Source organism: Trichosurus vulpecula, chromosome 2, assembly GCF_011100635.1.
Source record: "Trichosurus vulpecula isolate mTriVul1 chromosome 2, mTriVul1.pri, whole genome shotgun sequence".
NCBI lineage: Eukaryota > Metazoa > Chordata > Mammalia > Diprotodontia > Phalangeridae > Trichosurus > Trichosurus vulpecula.
The window spans coordinates 425,108,792-425,125,662 of record NC_050574.1 but is presented as its reverse complement, the minus strand read 5'-3'; the positions used below and the strand labels follow the sequence as shown (position 1 = coordinate 425,125,662).

Here is a 16,871-nt window from a genome sequence, read left to right as displayed (position 1 = left end):
CTAATTGACTGGTTTTTGTGCTATAGATCCAACACCGAATTATTGAATTTTTCACTTTTCAAAAGATTATCATGATGTTATAATAATAACAGCCTACCTTTCACATAGCAATTTAAGGCTTATAAAATAGTCCCCTACAACATCCCTGTGAAGTTACTAGTGTAAGTGATGTTACTCCTGTTTTAAACACAAGAGGATTCAAGTACAGAGCTTCAATGGCTGGTATGGGAGTCGCAGCGGTTTTGAACATTGCCAACCCACACAGCTGCTGAATGTCAGAGCCAGAATAAAAATCCAATTGTAGTTGTTTTCACTCATGTCCAACTCTTTGTGGTCCTTTTGGGGGTTTTCTTGGCAAAGATACTGAAGTGTTTTGCCATTTCCTTCTCCAACTCATTTTACAGATGAGGAAACTGAGGCAAAGAGGGTTGAGTGACTTGCCCAGGGTCACAAAGCTAGAAAGTGTCTGAAAGAATACCTGTTTACTAAGAGGTTCAGTAAGTGAAAAGGAAGGTTTTCCAAGGATAGGTGCCCTGTCACAACAATGTACACTAATGAATTAAGAATTGTTCATTATATTAATGGATATATTGTTAAATACAGAAGGTCTAACTTCCATAAACAAATATTAATGGATATATTATTACTAAAGAGAAAAGTACAACTTCTATAAACAAATACTCATCAAGTGTCATGTAGAGAATACTGAGCTATATAAATTCTAGTTATTATTATTAGATTATGGAAGTAGAGTGGTACTAGATAGTGAAGGGCTTTGAATGCCAAGCTAAGGAGGCTAAACTCTGTTCCACCGCAATAGGGAATCAAGTGAAGAGATCTGAGCACCATCAGACTCATGCTAATGTCTGTACATAAATAGGGTTAATCTAGCAGCTACATGGAAGGTAGTTTAAAGAAACCAAGCTCGGAGGCTATTGTAATAAGGATAGCTTATTATACTGTAATATTTTGGGCAGATGATAATGAGGGTCTGTATTAAATTGGTAGCAGGAGGAATGGAAAGAAGGGGACTGATTTCATAGACTGTGACAGAGCTTGATAAGTAATTACATGTGAGGTATGAAGGAGAGTGAAATTTTTTAAAAAACACCATGGTTTTCAGCCTAGTTGATCAGGGACATAGAAGTACCAGTGGCAAAAATAGGAGCCATGAGGAAGAGTGAGTTTGGGGAAGATGGAAGGAAGGGTGCCTTCTCTCACAAAATAGATACTTAATCAATGTTTATTGAATTAAGCTGAATTACGCACCTGTTTGATCATCACTCCTCTATTGAAAAATCTTAAATTGTTTTTTATTGACTATTAAATAAGGTTAAAACTCCTTGACTTGACAGTCAAGTCTTTTCGTTGCCTGGCACAACTCTACCTTTTTTTTCGTACTATTCCCAACTTTGCTCCAGCCAAACTGCCCTATTTGGGGGTTATGCTCTTTCTTATATTTGAAATGCCCACCATATCACATCTCCATCTTTTAAAAAATGTACCTGGTTAATTAAGTCCCACACTGGAATTCCTGTTCAGATGTCCTCCACCCCACTACTATTCTTACAAAAAACACTGTACTGCCCCTACAAATTTAGTCATTTACCATTTTGTCCTATAGCTATTTGTATATATATTAAATCTCCCAGGTAATATAGAATTCAATGATCTTTGTATTTACCCAGGGTCTAGCACAAGCTATATATACACATGAGGTTCATTTGTTACAGTTAATGTTGAAAGTGAGGGGACAGAATGTTGAAAGTGAAGGGAACAGAACTTTGGGGAACAACGTGGGATCACAGATGCAGAGTTTGAAAGGTCCTCAGAGATCATCTACTCCAACTCTTTTTATTGACGAATAAACTGAGTCACAGATTAAGTGATGCCTATTCACATAAGCATTAAGAGGCTAGGAAAAGGAAGAGAATCCAACAAATCAGAGGGGTATTTTGGGAGGTAGGACAGGACCCTCTTGAAGATGACACTCTCGAAGAGTCAGTGGAAGCAGAATAAACGGTTGCTTTCACAATTACTTCAGCAAGGATGGAAAAAAATAACATCAGATGAAGTAAAGATCACGAAGTATAAGGAAAGAACTATATTAGGGACATTTTTCCAGCCTAGGTTCACATAAAGACACACCAGAAGATTTCAAGTGCAGAGAGGGGGTCCAGAAATAAAAGCCAAGACCCACGGCATAGCTTTTAAAAGTGTTAAGGAAGCATAGAACCCAAAGGTGTATATTGAGAGGCAAGGAAATTGAATCTGGGACTGGGTCTAGCCAAGGATTCCTCAATGTCTCTGATGTCAAACCAGGGTTTCACCCTAAAAAGCAACAATCAGACTAGGCCTTGGATCAGACAAGTTAGTGCTTGAAAAATACAGCACCCAGATAATATGAATCAATACCAAACAAGACCTTATCATTCCTTCCAGAAGTACACAGAGCCCAGTCCCAACACAAAATCCCAACTCATGAAGTAAAGATGGAAAACGAGCAAGCATATGAAAACACCAGCAATAAAGAAATAATATGCAGCTAGGAACATCCAAAACATGGCCTCAGAAGAAGAGAGAGAAAGTAAACTCTTTGAGGGAACTATTTCCACTTTTATCTTTGAGTACTCGTAACTAGGACAGTGTTGCTACACAGAGTGGCATATAATAAACGCTTGTTAAATTGAACAAGTTAGCACTTTTTGTCACTGACGACGGGGAAGATCAGGAAAGGCTTCATGTAATTGGTGGCAGGTGAGCTGCATTTTGCAGGAAACCAGGCAGAAGTGAGAAGAGAGTGCACGCTGGACCAGGGGAAGCAGCTTCTTCAGTCACATAAACGGCAGCTGTTAGATGTGGGGAACAGCTAGTTCGCTAGTTTGACTGGAATGGAGGGTGTGAAAAAGGGAATAAATATGAAAGACTAGAAAGGGACATGACAACTATGGTAAGAGGACTTTAAATACTAGGATGAGGATTTTGTGTCTCGTCCTAAAGACAACAGGAAACCACAGAATTTTTAGTAGGATAGCAATATGGTCAGATTTATGCTAAGACATTTTAATTTGGCACCTGTGTGAAGGAGAGATTAGACAATGGAGAGAGTAGAAGCAGGGAGATCAGTTAGTGATATATTGAAATATAATAGGGGCCAAAATTAAAATGGCAGCTGTGTGTGAAAAGGACAGATGTGGAAGATGTTGTGGAGGTAGGACCAGCAAGACTGAGTAACTGGTTGGATATGGGAGGAGGGGTAAACAACAAGGAAGAGTCAAATATGACAAGCTATACAAATCAGAAATTAAACAAGAATTGATTAAGCATGTATTATGTGCCTAGCACTGTGCTAGTAAGAAAATGAAAGCATTATTTCTACTTTTCTGTAGGGTAACTCTCCCCTAAATCCTAATTTGTGAGAAAGCCAGTCTTGAAAAATGATTTTGATTTCTGACCATCTTTTTGGTACAACAAAGACAGTAGAAGCTTGGAATAAGACCTGAGTTCTAGGACCAACTCTGCTACTAACTATGCAACGTTGGCTAAGTCACTGCAGTTCTTTGAGCTTTAGTTTTCTCATTTAAAAAAAGAGTCTTAATATTATTAATCTATTCAGAACCTCTACCATTCCATGATTCTGTGAACTCCAAGAAGTATTATCCTCCTCCTAAATCATTCACTTACTTCACTCCTTGATTGATTCTGAGACAGTTACAGGAAAATGTGGTTTAATGTTTACTATCAGAATTGCCCATTAGTAGCTGAGGTTCAGCCTGGATATAAATTATTTAGCCATCTGCCAAAAGCATCAGTTCTTTGCCAGTTTACTTCAGTTTAAAATGAAAATTTTTTCTGAACCATATTTGTTTCACATTCCCTTCTTTTCTAGTACCTAGCACACAGTGTCTGGCACATAGTGGGAGCTTAGTAAATATGTATTTATTGACTGATTCTTTTTTTTTTTAAGAAGATGGGTGGTAAGTAAGCATTTGCATAAGAAGATGAAAGAACTAGATAAAAGTACAGACCTGCATTTGATCTTGTTCATCCGCATATTCGATGGTCTCAAAGATGTGCAGGGCCTGGCGCCTCCTTAATTCTAACCGCGCCTTGTAACAACGGTACCAGTTCTGAATGAGCACAGCTGCTTTCATTGCTACCAATCAACAAAAACAACAAAGACACAGAAAGAGAGTTAGTACGTCATGGCAATAGAAGCAGATGCCATGGAGGAAAAAAAAAAGACAATTTCATCTAGAATCCTAAAATGACGAGAACAAAATTTTCAATTACATTGTATGTCTTTTTTTAAAAAAACATTGTCAATTCCCAATTATCTGGAGGATCATTGTCTAGTTTTTGTAGATTATCCAGACCTTTTGCATTCCTCATCTCTGTTATTTACCCACTTTTTATTCACTCATCCCATTGCTTATACGTACCAATTCGAGTGATAAGAAGAAAGATAAGGATAAAGAATTCAGTTTTGTTGTTTATCAGCAGCTATTACAGAAAGTTGAAATAATAGGGTATAAAAACCAATGGATTTTATTCATACTTGTTTTCATGGAAAAGTTGAGAGAGAGCTCTAATAAAATAAGTTTTGTAATGGCTCTTTCCAGGTCCCAAGGGTACCATTTAGTGTATCAGTGCTACAGTGTACCAAATAGTACCCCAGTGGCCTGAGAAAGTTACCTCCCTAAGTATCTCGTCTAATGCTAGAAAGGCATGCGATGTCTACCATTTCATTAAAACTTTCAGAAGTCCCTATGAGATAAACATAAGGTCTGAATCACTGTTTCTCTTGTCAAGAAACTACAACATCAAGTAACTGAGTAACACATAGCAAATGATAAGCAGGATACTGGAACACAAGTGTTCGGTACTCCAATACTTCTATTGATATTAATTGTCTACTCATCTCAGAGAGCCATTCTATGTGACTATGTCTATAAATACAAAATATATAGTGTCTGTAAAATACGTACTGGGTTTGTTGTCACTTCCGCTCAAATAGAAGCTTGATGACCGCTTGTTGAGGGGAATTTCTGCTCAGGTATGGTTTGGACAGGATGGTCTCTGAAGATTCCAATTTATGATTCTATGATTTAATTTCATTTCAATTCAACAAACAAGTTCTTTGTTACCATAGAAAGACTCATTGGACACTAGCACATAGTCCACTAATAGACTGAAAAAGCTCTTGCTTTACCTAAATTCTCATTATGAAAATTTGACTTTACATAAAGAATTCTGAAAGAAATCCATATTCCAAAAAACACCCATGCTAACTTTACTGTACAATACGTTGCTCGCTCTCTCTCTCTCTCTCTCTCTCTCTCTCTCTCTCTCTCTCTCTCTCCCTCTCTCTCCCCTCCTCCCTCTGTCCCTACTCCTGCTCCTTGCTCTGCAACACACATCAACACCACCACTGCCCCAAAAAATTTTTTAAAAACCTTCCGAGTAAAAGCAGAAGAACAGCCACTGCTGCCAGATTGGCGCTTGACATGAGACCTTTGCCCTGCTCCACCTTCCCACCCAGGTGTCCACCTGGAGTATCTATCTGTCTTCCCTCTGAGTTCAGATACCCATTATCTGTCTTCCACCCCATGTGTCACCTGTCCTTTTCTCTCTGTGTCTGTGTCAATGTGTCTGGCCTCCTCCTTCTTCCTCTTGGTTCAGGCAGACCACCACATGGCTAGTCCTAAGTTTCTCCTACTGCTCTCATTTCTCCGTAACTGACCCCCATGTGTCGAACCAGCCAGCCCCCTCCTTCCTGCCTCCCTCCATTCCCCACATCTGTGGGCATATTAACATTACATAAAAATCTCTTTACAAAATGGTCCACTTACATAAAGTGAGAACTCTGTGTGTATATGCACTTGTTGAGAGAACTTCTGCTCTGTGTGGATTGCATATATTATATATAGAAATTCTCTCAACAGGTGGTCATCAAGTTTCCACTTGAGTGGAAGTGACAGCGAATCCACTACAGCCCTTTTCAATTTGGGTTACCTCTAATTATTGCCTCTCTGCAACTTATATTTTTTCTAATTCTACCCTTAAAAGTATTCTACATGACAGCCCTTAAGATACTTGAATTCAGCTATCACGTCCCCACTAAATCTTCTCCAGAGTAGATAACAATTCTCAGTTTCTTCAACTAATGCTCATTTCACACGTTCTCCAGTCTTCTCTCTGCCTTAAAGCCTCTTCTGGACAGAGCTGCCATTTCAACATCCTTCCTAAATCATGGCTTTCAAAATTAAATGCAGTGTCTACGAAGGACACCTCTCGTCCTCATTCAATGTCCCGCCTAATGAGATGTAAGTCATCATTAGCCTGTTGAGCTGCTATGGTGTACTGTTGTTGTCTATTGAGCTTACAATCAGCTAGAACTATTGTTTACCCACACCTCCTCCCCCTTCCCATTGTAAAGCAGACTTTTTGAATCCAAATGTAGTGGCCTTTACATTTATCTCTATTAAATTTCATTCTGTTACAACAGGGTAATCATTCTAGCTCATCAAAATGTTTTTGGATCTTGGCTCAGTCATGTAATGTGTTGCTGCCCCTCACAACTTTGCACCATCAGCAAATTTGATAAGCATTTCATCCAAGTTATTGACAAAAATATCATTTAGCACAGGGCCTATGACAAATCTTTGGGACACTCCACTAGAAACCCGCTTCCAAGTTAATCAATCCAGCAAGTTCCCAATGCTATTAGTCAACTGAAATTGTTCTCTTAAAAGTCACCAATGATCTTTTAATTGACAAACTTGATGGACATTTCTCCTTTCTTTTTTATTCTACATGAAACAAATGTCCCCAAAAGAGCAGATGAACGCACAAAGTAGGACAGAAAAAGATGATTACATGTGAAATTGCAAATTTCTACTGTGTATAGCATGTTTTAAAATAGATATAGATACACGCTATATACACACATAATAAATTCAGTTTTGTTGTTGTAGCTGCTTGGTCATTTTAGCCATTTCCAACTCTTTGTGACTCCTTTGGGCATTTTCTTGGCAAAGATGCTGGAGTGGTTTGCCGTTTCTTTTTGCAGCTCATTTTACAGGTGAGGAAATAGGGGCAATCAGGATTAAGTGACTTGCCCAAGGTCACCTAACTAGTAAGTTTCTGAGGTCAGATTTGAAATCACGAAGATAAGCCTTCCTGACTCTTGCCACTTCAAAGCTCTTCTGCTTGTCTATGCCCTCTTCTGATCTCCCTTCTGTTCTCTTTTGTTCATTTTCTTTTAGGTGCTTTTTAATTTAAATCGAACTATTTTTATTTATTATTTAAATACTAAATATTTAAATAAGTGACTCTCTTTCTTCTTTTGGCAATATTATCGTTGACTTCTTTTACTTTTTCCAGTCTCCCAAAAGTGAAAAAGAAAAATAGGACCTTTATAGCAAATAGTCATAGTCAAGCAAAACAAATCCACAAATGGCTTTTTATCCGGAAACAAGTCTCATGCTACACCTTGAGTCCATCAACTTCGTCAAGAGTGGAGTAATTTATTTCATCATCGATACTGTGGAGTCATGGTTGATCATTGCACTTATCGGTTTTTAAGTCTTTCATAATTGTTTTTCCTTACAAAGTTGTGCTAGTGTTTAAATTGTTTCGGTTCTCACTTCACTCTTTATTCATTTATACAGGTCTTTCCAGATTTCTCTAAAAACATCCATTTCAATATTTCTTATAATTTGATAACATTCCATTACATTTATATACCATAATTTGTTCAGTCATTTCCCATTTGATAGGACTTCTTTTGTTTCTAGTTCTTTGTGCTACAACAAAGAATTGCTATATTTTTTGCCATAAAAATAGTCGTTCCCTCTTCTTTTGATCTCTTTGTATTTCCTTAGTTAAAGGACTGTGTTTGAACCCTTGGGCTCTGCGTGATCCATCATAGCTGATGAAGAGCAATGACATAGACATGAAGCATGATGGAGGCCAGTTAGTTGCAATGGATCATCTAGCCACATAAGCATGAATTCATGAATTCACCACTTGGGAAAGCACAGGCCCCAGGAAAAAGTTCCAAAGCTAAAGGGCAAAAACCAAAGGGCATGGTCTCTGGAGGTCCAGAGGTCCAGAGAGTTCTTCTGCAGGACAGATGGCAAGAAGAGAGTTATAATTTTTCTCCAAGATATCATTTTAATGGTGTTTGGTAGTATTTTATAACCAAAGGCTTAAATTCGGGAATGGTCAAATATTTGAAAAGGATTAGATTTTCTAATTCTAATAATGATTAGGTCAGCTGGGGGCTCGGTGATCCCTGGGCCTGGAGTTAAGAAGACCTATCTTCCTGAGTTTAAATCTGGCCTCAGACACTTACTAGATGTGTGACCCTGGGCAAGTCACTTAACCCTATTTGTCTCAGTTTCCTCATCTGTAATATGAGCTGGAAAAGGAAATGACAAAGCATTCCAGTATCTTTGCCAAGAAAACCCCAAATAGGGTCATGAAGATTCAGACATGACTAAACAAAATGTGATTACCTAAGTCACCAATTCACTTCCAACAGTTAGAAAATAGCGTAGACATTAGGAAATATGGCTAAGACTGAAAGACTTTATTTCTAAATGTGGGAATTCCACGAAGTTATATCTTTGGTCTTCTTTTCTTTCTCTTAATGTTTTTGCTGCTCTATGGCACAAGTTATTGTCCCTATGGGGATGGTTGCCAAATTTTTATTTCCAAACTTTATCCCCTTCATAAACTCCAGATCTTAATTTTTAACTGCTTACTAATCATTTCCAACCTGGATATCCCATAAAACCTCAAAGTTATATCTAAAACAACTTATCTTCCCTAAAATAAACAAAACCCTGCACCTCTTCCAGATTTCTGAATTTCTGCTAATGGAACCACCATTCTCCCAGTCACTGAGGTTTCAAGCTTCTTTGCCAACCCTAAACTTCACTACCGATAAATACAACATGAAGTCCTATCAATTCTCTGCAAAAGCTCACAAATCATTTCAAAAAATTTCATCCATCACACACATGCCCCCTGTTAAAATTGTAGTTCAGTCTCCCATTACCCCCTGTTGACTTATTGCAATTTCCTCCCAACTGGTCTAACTGCCTTGAGTGTCTGCTGCATCTAATTCATTCTACACACTTTGGCCGAAGTAATCTTTGTTTCATTTACTTCACTATTTCTTCTCCTCTCTTGTCCCTTCTCTTTCCTTGCCCTCAAAATCTTTCCTCCTTCCAACCTCTTATTTTTGTATCTTTCTCTTACTGTGTCCTTTTGTTAAAAAAAATTTCCATCACTCTGTTCTTTTCATTATTTTTCTTCCTTTCTAGTCTATTCTAAAATTTTTTCTTCTGATTCATGTACTAGGCCCTTCCTTGTTCTTTTTTTATTCTCTCTGTTCCTCATGAAGCAAAGCTCTCTCTTCTATCCAATTTCTATGTTACTGCCTTTGTAGATCTTGTCTCATGCTTTTTTTTGTGCTCTGCCTCACTATTTGATATATCATTTGAAGAGAAAAGTAATGTTATTTTGAAGCTCTGCCTGGCAGGAGTTACCCAGTTTCCCAGATACTGTGGCCTGTGCCCTTCCCCTGTCCTCTGTGTGGTCAGTCTCCATTATCAAGGTCTTGCTATCACGCCCTTGTCTCTATGCTTCCCCCCACCAGTCAGCTATTCTGGGTGCTGGCTGCCCCTGGAAACTCATGTGTCTCTTCTAGGGAGGGACACTACCCAAGGAGGTACAGCAGTCTCTTAGAAAAGACAGCCTCCCAATGTACACTTTTCCCCATATTAAACCCATCACAAAGTCCCCATTGAGACAACCCCTCCCTCACATCGCTACAGATCCATAGGGACACTCAGACCCCTCTACTCCCTCCAACTCATTCTCCTACACCTCCCTCTCTTGATGACAGACAAAGGGAATCGCTATTCCTTCTTCCCACTGCTCAATCATGTTTTCAGTAAGGAAGCATTACCCATTCTTCTCTGTTTGCTATCTCCTCTCTCCCCAATTATACAACCTCCTTCTCTGCTGTTCCTCCCACAAAAAGGCAATGTTTCACTTGTGAAGAGTCAGAAGATTTTAGTCCATGGTTGCCATTGTTCTTTTTCAGTCATGTCCCATTCTTTGTAAAGACGCTGGAGTGGTTTGCCGTTTCCTTCTCCAGCTCATTTACAGATGAGGCAAACAGGGTTAAGTGACTTGCCCAGGGTCACACAGTTAGTAAGTGTCTGAAGCCAGATTTGAGTTCAAGAACATGAATTTTCCTGACTTCAGGCCTACTGCTCTATCTACTATGCCACCTAGCTGATTTTCTCCGTATGAAGACTCAATTCCTCTGTACAGTTATCCCTTCCACATCATGGGGATTAGAGGGCGTGGTGAATCTCTAGCTATGGCTGGTATATTAGCCTTGAAAACATTTTCAGGGAGTTTAATAGTTCTGAGTTTAATCATTCTAATTATAGAATCACAGAATTTTAGAGGTGAGGGGGACTTTGGAAGGCATTTGGTCTAAAGCCTAACCCATACCCAAAAGTAATACACATTGTAACATATCCAGCAGGTGGTTATCTAAACTCTTCCTCTTGAAGACCTCCAATGAGGGAGAACTTGGCAACTCCCGAGGTGGCCCATTTCACTCCTAGTCAACTATTTGTTAGAAAGTATTTTTTCCTGGCATCAAGTCTAAATTTTCACAAATTGCTTCTGGTTCTACCCTCTGGGGCAAACAAAACAAGCCAAATTCTGCTTCCGCACGAAAGCCCTAAGTAAGCTGTGCTTACTTGCACAGCTATCATGTCCTCCCTGAGATTTTCTTATTCAGGCTAACTATCCACAGTGCCTTCAGTCAATCCTCATATACTACGAACTTTGACCTTCCCTGTTGCCCTCCTCTGTATTCTCACCTGCTTATCAATGCCCTTCTTAAACTGCGACAATCAGAACTAAATATAATATCAGACCAGAGTACTAAGGGATATCATCTCTCTATTCTTAAAAACTGCACCTTTTTCGATACAGCACAAATTCACATTAGTTTTTTTAAAACTAGCACATCACATTGCTGATTCATAGAGAGGTTACAGTCCACTAAAACGCCCAGAGCTTTTGCAAACTGTTGTCCATAGGCTTGCATAGAAGTAGGCACATGCTCTACACTCTCCTACATTGCTATTTAACCACTCCTCCTTCATGCTACACTTGTGAATGTTTTTTGAAACCAGGTGTAAGATTTTACAATTCTCCCTATGGAGTTTCAGAATCTTAGATTAATTTCCCAGTCAGTATCTTCTGATTCCTAGCTCTGTCATCCATTGCTTGAGCTCTCTCTTCTGTTTTTGCCTCATCTGCAAATGTGATGACATCTATACCTTTATTCAAGTTACTGATATAAAAGTTACACAGTATAAGTCCAAGAACATATACTATGAAATACCTCCTGTTAAGCTGACATTAAGCATTAACAACATACTCTATGAGTCCAGTCATTCAACCAATTCCAAGTGCATTTAATTGTGCTATCACTTAGTCCATATCTCTCCATCTTTTTCACAAGAATAATAATTTTAAATGATTGAACAATTACTTCCCTAAATTCTAGTTAAAACAAATCTACAATCTACCCTTGAGTTTAGTATCCCTGTCAAAAAGAAAAAAAGAAATAAAATTAATCTGGCATGACCTATTTCTTATAAACAATATGCTGTTGGAGTCTGATTTTTAATCTCTTCTGCTATTCGTTTCCATTGTATGGGCGAGTTCATCCCATTCGCATTCACAGTTATGATTTTAAAAATTTTTATTTATCTTATTTTTAATTTATGGAATAAAACAAGCATTTCCATAACACAATATAATAAAAAGATGATTGCACATGAAACTGCACATCTATCATATATAACTTGCTATTCCTCTTAAACATATAATAAAGTTATCATGCAAATTTCTTGTTTTTCTCTTTTCTTTTTTTCTTCCCTCCCCCCCACCCTAGATATGGCTTCCATTAGACACAAATATAAATAAGTAAATATATACAACAACATAAACAAAAAGAAGATACTGAATGACCAAGTTCTACCCTATTGAGAAAATGAACATCCCTCCCTTCTTTACAAAGGGACAAGGAAAATAAACCATCCCATATACTCTCATACTCAGTTGATGTATTGGTTATTTTTGCAGAAGCATTTTTTTCCTTTTTTATTCTTTGTGACAAGGGTAGCATACTTGGGAAGGAAGGAGTTTGGGAGGTATTTGAAAATGAAGTAAAAACAGGTTGATAAATTTTTTTAAAGAAAGACAAGGACCACAAATGATGAAAAACCATAGTCTAGTTGCTAGTCCATACTTAATTTATACATCAATGAAATAGAGAACACTGTTGGAAGACAAGGGACTTTAAAAACAGTTTTATTAGGTTAGATCTGTGATTATTATGTATGCTCTTTTAAAAACTAAATTTTATTGACATCCTTTTATTACATCATGAGAATTTCTCCCACTACAAAGTATTGCTCTCCTCTCCAAGAGACCCATACCATATGACAAATAATATTTTTTAAAGAAAAAAGGAGGAAGAAGCTGTATCAGTCAATCAACAACCATTTATTAAGTACATACTGTGCTAAGTGCTGGGAATACAAAGAAAGGCAAAGTTCTGTTCTCAAAGAGCTTATTGTCAAATGGCAGAGACAACAAACAAACAAATATGTACAAACAAACTATATAGGACATAATTAACAGAGAGAAGATGCTATAATTAAAAGGAATTGGAAAAGGCTTCCTGCAGAAGATGGGATTTGAGTTGGGACTTGAAAAAAAGCCAGAAGGTACAGATGTCTATACATGGGAGACAGACAGTGAAAATGCCCAGAGTCAGGAGACAGAATGTCTTATCTGAGGAAAATCTGGGAGGCCAATGTCATTGGACTGAAGAATATGTGGTGGGTGGTAAAGTATAAAAATACTGGAAAGGTGGGGTGAGGACAGATTGTGAAGGACTTTAAATACCAGAAGGTTGTATATTTGATCCTGGAGGTGATGAGAAACCACTATAATTTGTTGAGTTGGTAGGGGTGGGGGGGGACATAGTCAAAGGTGAACTTCAGGAAGATCAATTTGACAATTAAACAGAGAATGGACTGGAGCAGGGAGAGATATAAGGGGATGGACTTAATTAGCAGGTTATTGCAACAGTCCAGGAAAGAGGTGATGAGGGTCTGCACCAGGCTGGTGGTAGTGTCATAGGAGAGAAGGGAGCATACATTAAAGATATTACAGATATAAAATTGATAACATTTGGCAGCAGATTTGAAATGGTGTAAGAGAGAAAAATCAAGGATGACTCTTCTCTAGACTGAGAGGGAAGAGTCAAGGTTGGGAGACTAAGTGACTTGGAGGATTATATTGCCCTCATAAATAATAGTAAAGTTAGAGATGGGGGAGAAGGAGAAGGGTTTAGGGCAGAACACTTTGTTCTGTGAAGTTTGGATTCAGTCAAACGACTACACTTGAGGGCCTAGAGGGCCACATGTGGCCTCAAGGCCTGATTTAGGGGAAAAGATAATGTCTAACATGCTGAGTATAAAATACCTATTGGACATCCAGTTCAAGATGCTGCTGTTGCAATGTTACAGTTGGTGATCTAAGATTGGAGGTCAGCAGAGAAGTTAGGGCAGGAAAGGTAGATTTGAGAATCATCAACACAGATGCAGTAATTAAATTCACAGGAGTGATGAGATCACAAAGTGAAGTAGTATAGAGGGAAAAGAGAATAGGGCCCAGGATAAAATCCTATGGGACACCTACAGAGAATGTGTATCTGGATGAAGATCCAGCAAAGGAGACTATGAAGGAGAGGTTTGATAGGTAGGAACTAGGAGCAAGAGTGGCACCCCAAAAACTTTAGAGTGATCAACAGTGTCAAAGACTACAGAGAGGTCAAAGAGAGTAAAGACTGAGAAAAATCCATTGGATTAGCAATTGAGAGAACATTGGTAACTCTGGAGAGAGCAGTTTTAGTGGAATGATGAAATTGGAAGGCAGAGTGTGAAGGTTTAAGAAGAGAGTAAGAGGAAACAACGTGGAAGCACCTATGATAGATGGCCTTCTTAAGGAGTTTAGTCACAGAGGGCAGAAGAGATACAGGAAAATAGTTAGTGGAGATGAGAGAATCAAATGATTTTTTGAGGCTAGGAGAGACACAGGCATGTTTATAGGCAGTAGAGAATGAGCCAGTAGACAGGGAGAGAATGAAAATAAGCAATAAAATGAAGATAACAGAGAGGACAATGTGTTGGAAGAGATGGGATGGAATGAAATCATTTGTGCAAATAGAGAGGTTAGCCTTGCAAGAAGCAGGGGAGGGACATGGTCAAAGAGGAGAGTGGCAGAAGGCATAGGAGAGAAGAAAGAGCTCATGATGAATGGTCTCAATGGCACTGAAATTAAGAGGGATCAGGAAAAGATAATCTTTCCTTTCAATAAAAGGTAGGATTTTAGCTGGAACTTTCAAGAATGGCAAGAAAGCCACAGGCAGAAATAATAAGGGTGAGCATTCCATGCATGAGAGAGAGCCAGTGAAAATGACCACAATCAAGAGATGGAGTGTCTTGTTCAAAGGCAAGGAAGGCAGTGTCACTGGAGAGTACATGGTAGTGTGGAGGGTGTAAGGTGTAAGGAGCCAATGGGAAGGGGTGGAGGCAGGTTAAGGAGGACTTTGGATATCAAACAGGTTTGATCCTGGAGGTAATAGGGAACCACTGGGATTTAATGAGTGGAGAAAGAGGGTGGGAGTGACATGGGCAGATCAATTTGGCATCTAAGTAGAGGATGGGCTGAAGTGGAGAGAGACTGGTGTCAAGAAAACCAATCAGCAAGCTATTACGCTAATCCAGAAGAATAGAAGTGAAGTGATGAGGGTCTGTACCAGGTTGGTGGCAGTGTCCTAGGAGAGAAAGGAGAATATATGAGAAATATTAAGAAGGTAAAATTGACACTGAAAGGAAAAGAAGTGAAGGAACCTATTGCAGATAGCCTTAGGCGTGTTTGTAGGCAGTAGGGAAGTATCCATTAGACAAGGAGAGAGTGAACATAATTGAAATGGGATGACAGCGGGAAAAATCTGCTGGAAAAGACAGGATGGAATGGGGTCGTTTGAGCATGTAGACAGATTTACCTTGTAGAAGGTTACCTTATATAAAACAGGGGTGAAGAGGGAAATAGCTGCAGAAGGCACAGGTGTTATGTGAGGTGAGGAAAGGAAAAGAGGGAACTATCACTGAATGGTTTAAATCCTTCTAGTTAAAGATGAGACAAGATTCTCAGTTTAGAGGCTAGGGACAGAGGAAGAAGAGGCTTAAGAAGTGATCAAAAAGTATGGAAAAGCCAGTGTGATAGTTAATTAAAGACGTGTAAAGGGATTGCCCTGCCACAGCAAAGGACCGGTTGAAATTATGCCACAAATTCGTAGTGAACCCAGTCAGCATAGTCCCATGATTTTCTCTAGTTTTGTTGAACACCATATTTGTAGGAATGAGGTTGAGAGTTGGCATGGCAAGACTGGTATTAGGATAAGGGCTAAGGGTCTCAAGAGCACAGTCTAGAGTGGAACTCGTTCACTGAGGGATCAAGATGGGAAAGGAAGGAAAGTGGAGCCAAAGCATTTTAAATACATTATCTCATTAATTGCTCATGGGAGACTGAGCTAATATAATTAAAATGACAGGCTTACCTAGATTAATTTACTTATTCAGTGCCATACCATCAAACTACCAAAAATTCTTTTATGGAGCTAGAAAAAATAATAACAAAATTCATCTGGAAGAACAAAAGGTCAAGAATATGAAGGGAATTAAAGGGGAAAAAATGCAAAGCAAGGTGGCCTAGCCATACCAGATATAAAACCACATTATAAAGCAGCAAGCATCAAAACTATTTGGCACTGGCTAAGAAATAGAGTGGTAGATCAGTAGAATAGATTTGGTACCCATGACAGAGTAGTCAATGACCATAGTAATCTACCGTTTGAGAAACACACAAACTCTTGCTTCTGGGATAAGAACTCACTGTCTGACAAAAACTTTTGGGAAAGTTGAAAAATAGTATGGCAGAAACTAGGCATAGACCAACATCTTATACCATATACCAAGATAAGGTCAAAATAGGTACATGATTTAGACATAAAGAGTGATACCATAAGCAAGTTAGGAAAGCAAGGAATAGTTTATTTGTCAGATCTATGGAGAAGGGAAAAATTTATTACCAAACAAGAGATAAGAGAACATTACAAAATGCAAAATGGATAGTTCTGATTTTATTAAATTTAAAAGGTTTTGCACAAACAAAGCCAATGCAACCAAGATTAAAAGGAAAGCAGAAAGCTGGTAAAACAATTTTTACAGCCAAGGTCTCTGATAAAGGCCTCACTTCTAAAGTATATAGAGGACCAAGTCAAATTTATAAGAACACACATCATTCCCCAGTTGATAAACGGTCAAAGGGTATGAACAGGCAGTTTTCAGATGAAGTAAAAGTCATATGAAAAAATGCTCTAAATCACTATTGATTAGAGAAATGCAAATCAAGACAACTCTGAGGTACCACCTCATACCTATCAGATTGGTTAATGTAACACAAGAGGAAAATGATAAATTTTGGAGAAGATGTGGGAAAATTGGAACACTAATGCATTGTTGGTGGAGTTGTAAACTGTTCCAACCACTGGAACTATGGTCCCCCAAAAACTATACCCTTTGATCCATCAATATCACTACTAGGCTTTTATCCCAAAGAGATCATAAAAAGGGAAAAGGACCCACATGTTCAAATATATTCATAGCAGCTCTTTTTGTGGTGGCAAA

The 16,871-nt window shown here is 38.5% G+C and overlaps 1 protein-coding gene across 1 annotated transcript in view; it reads right to left on the bottom strand.

Annotated features, from left to right (window-relative positions):
- PPEF1 (protein phosphatase with EF-hand domain 1) overlaps positions 1 to 16,871 on the bottom strand; it is a 158,727-nt gene that overhangs the window by 110,003 nt on the left and 31,853 nt on the right. The window contains 1 exon segment of the mRNA XM_036744190.1: positions 4,029 to 4,156. Coding sequence (XP_036600085.1) covers positions 4,029 to 4,156 — 128 coding nt within the window.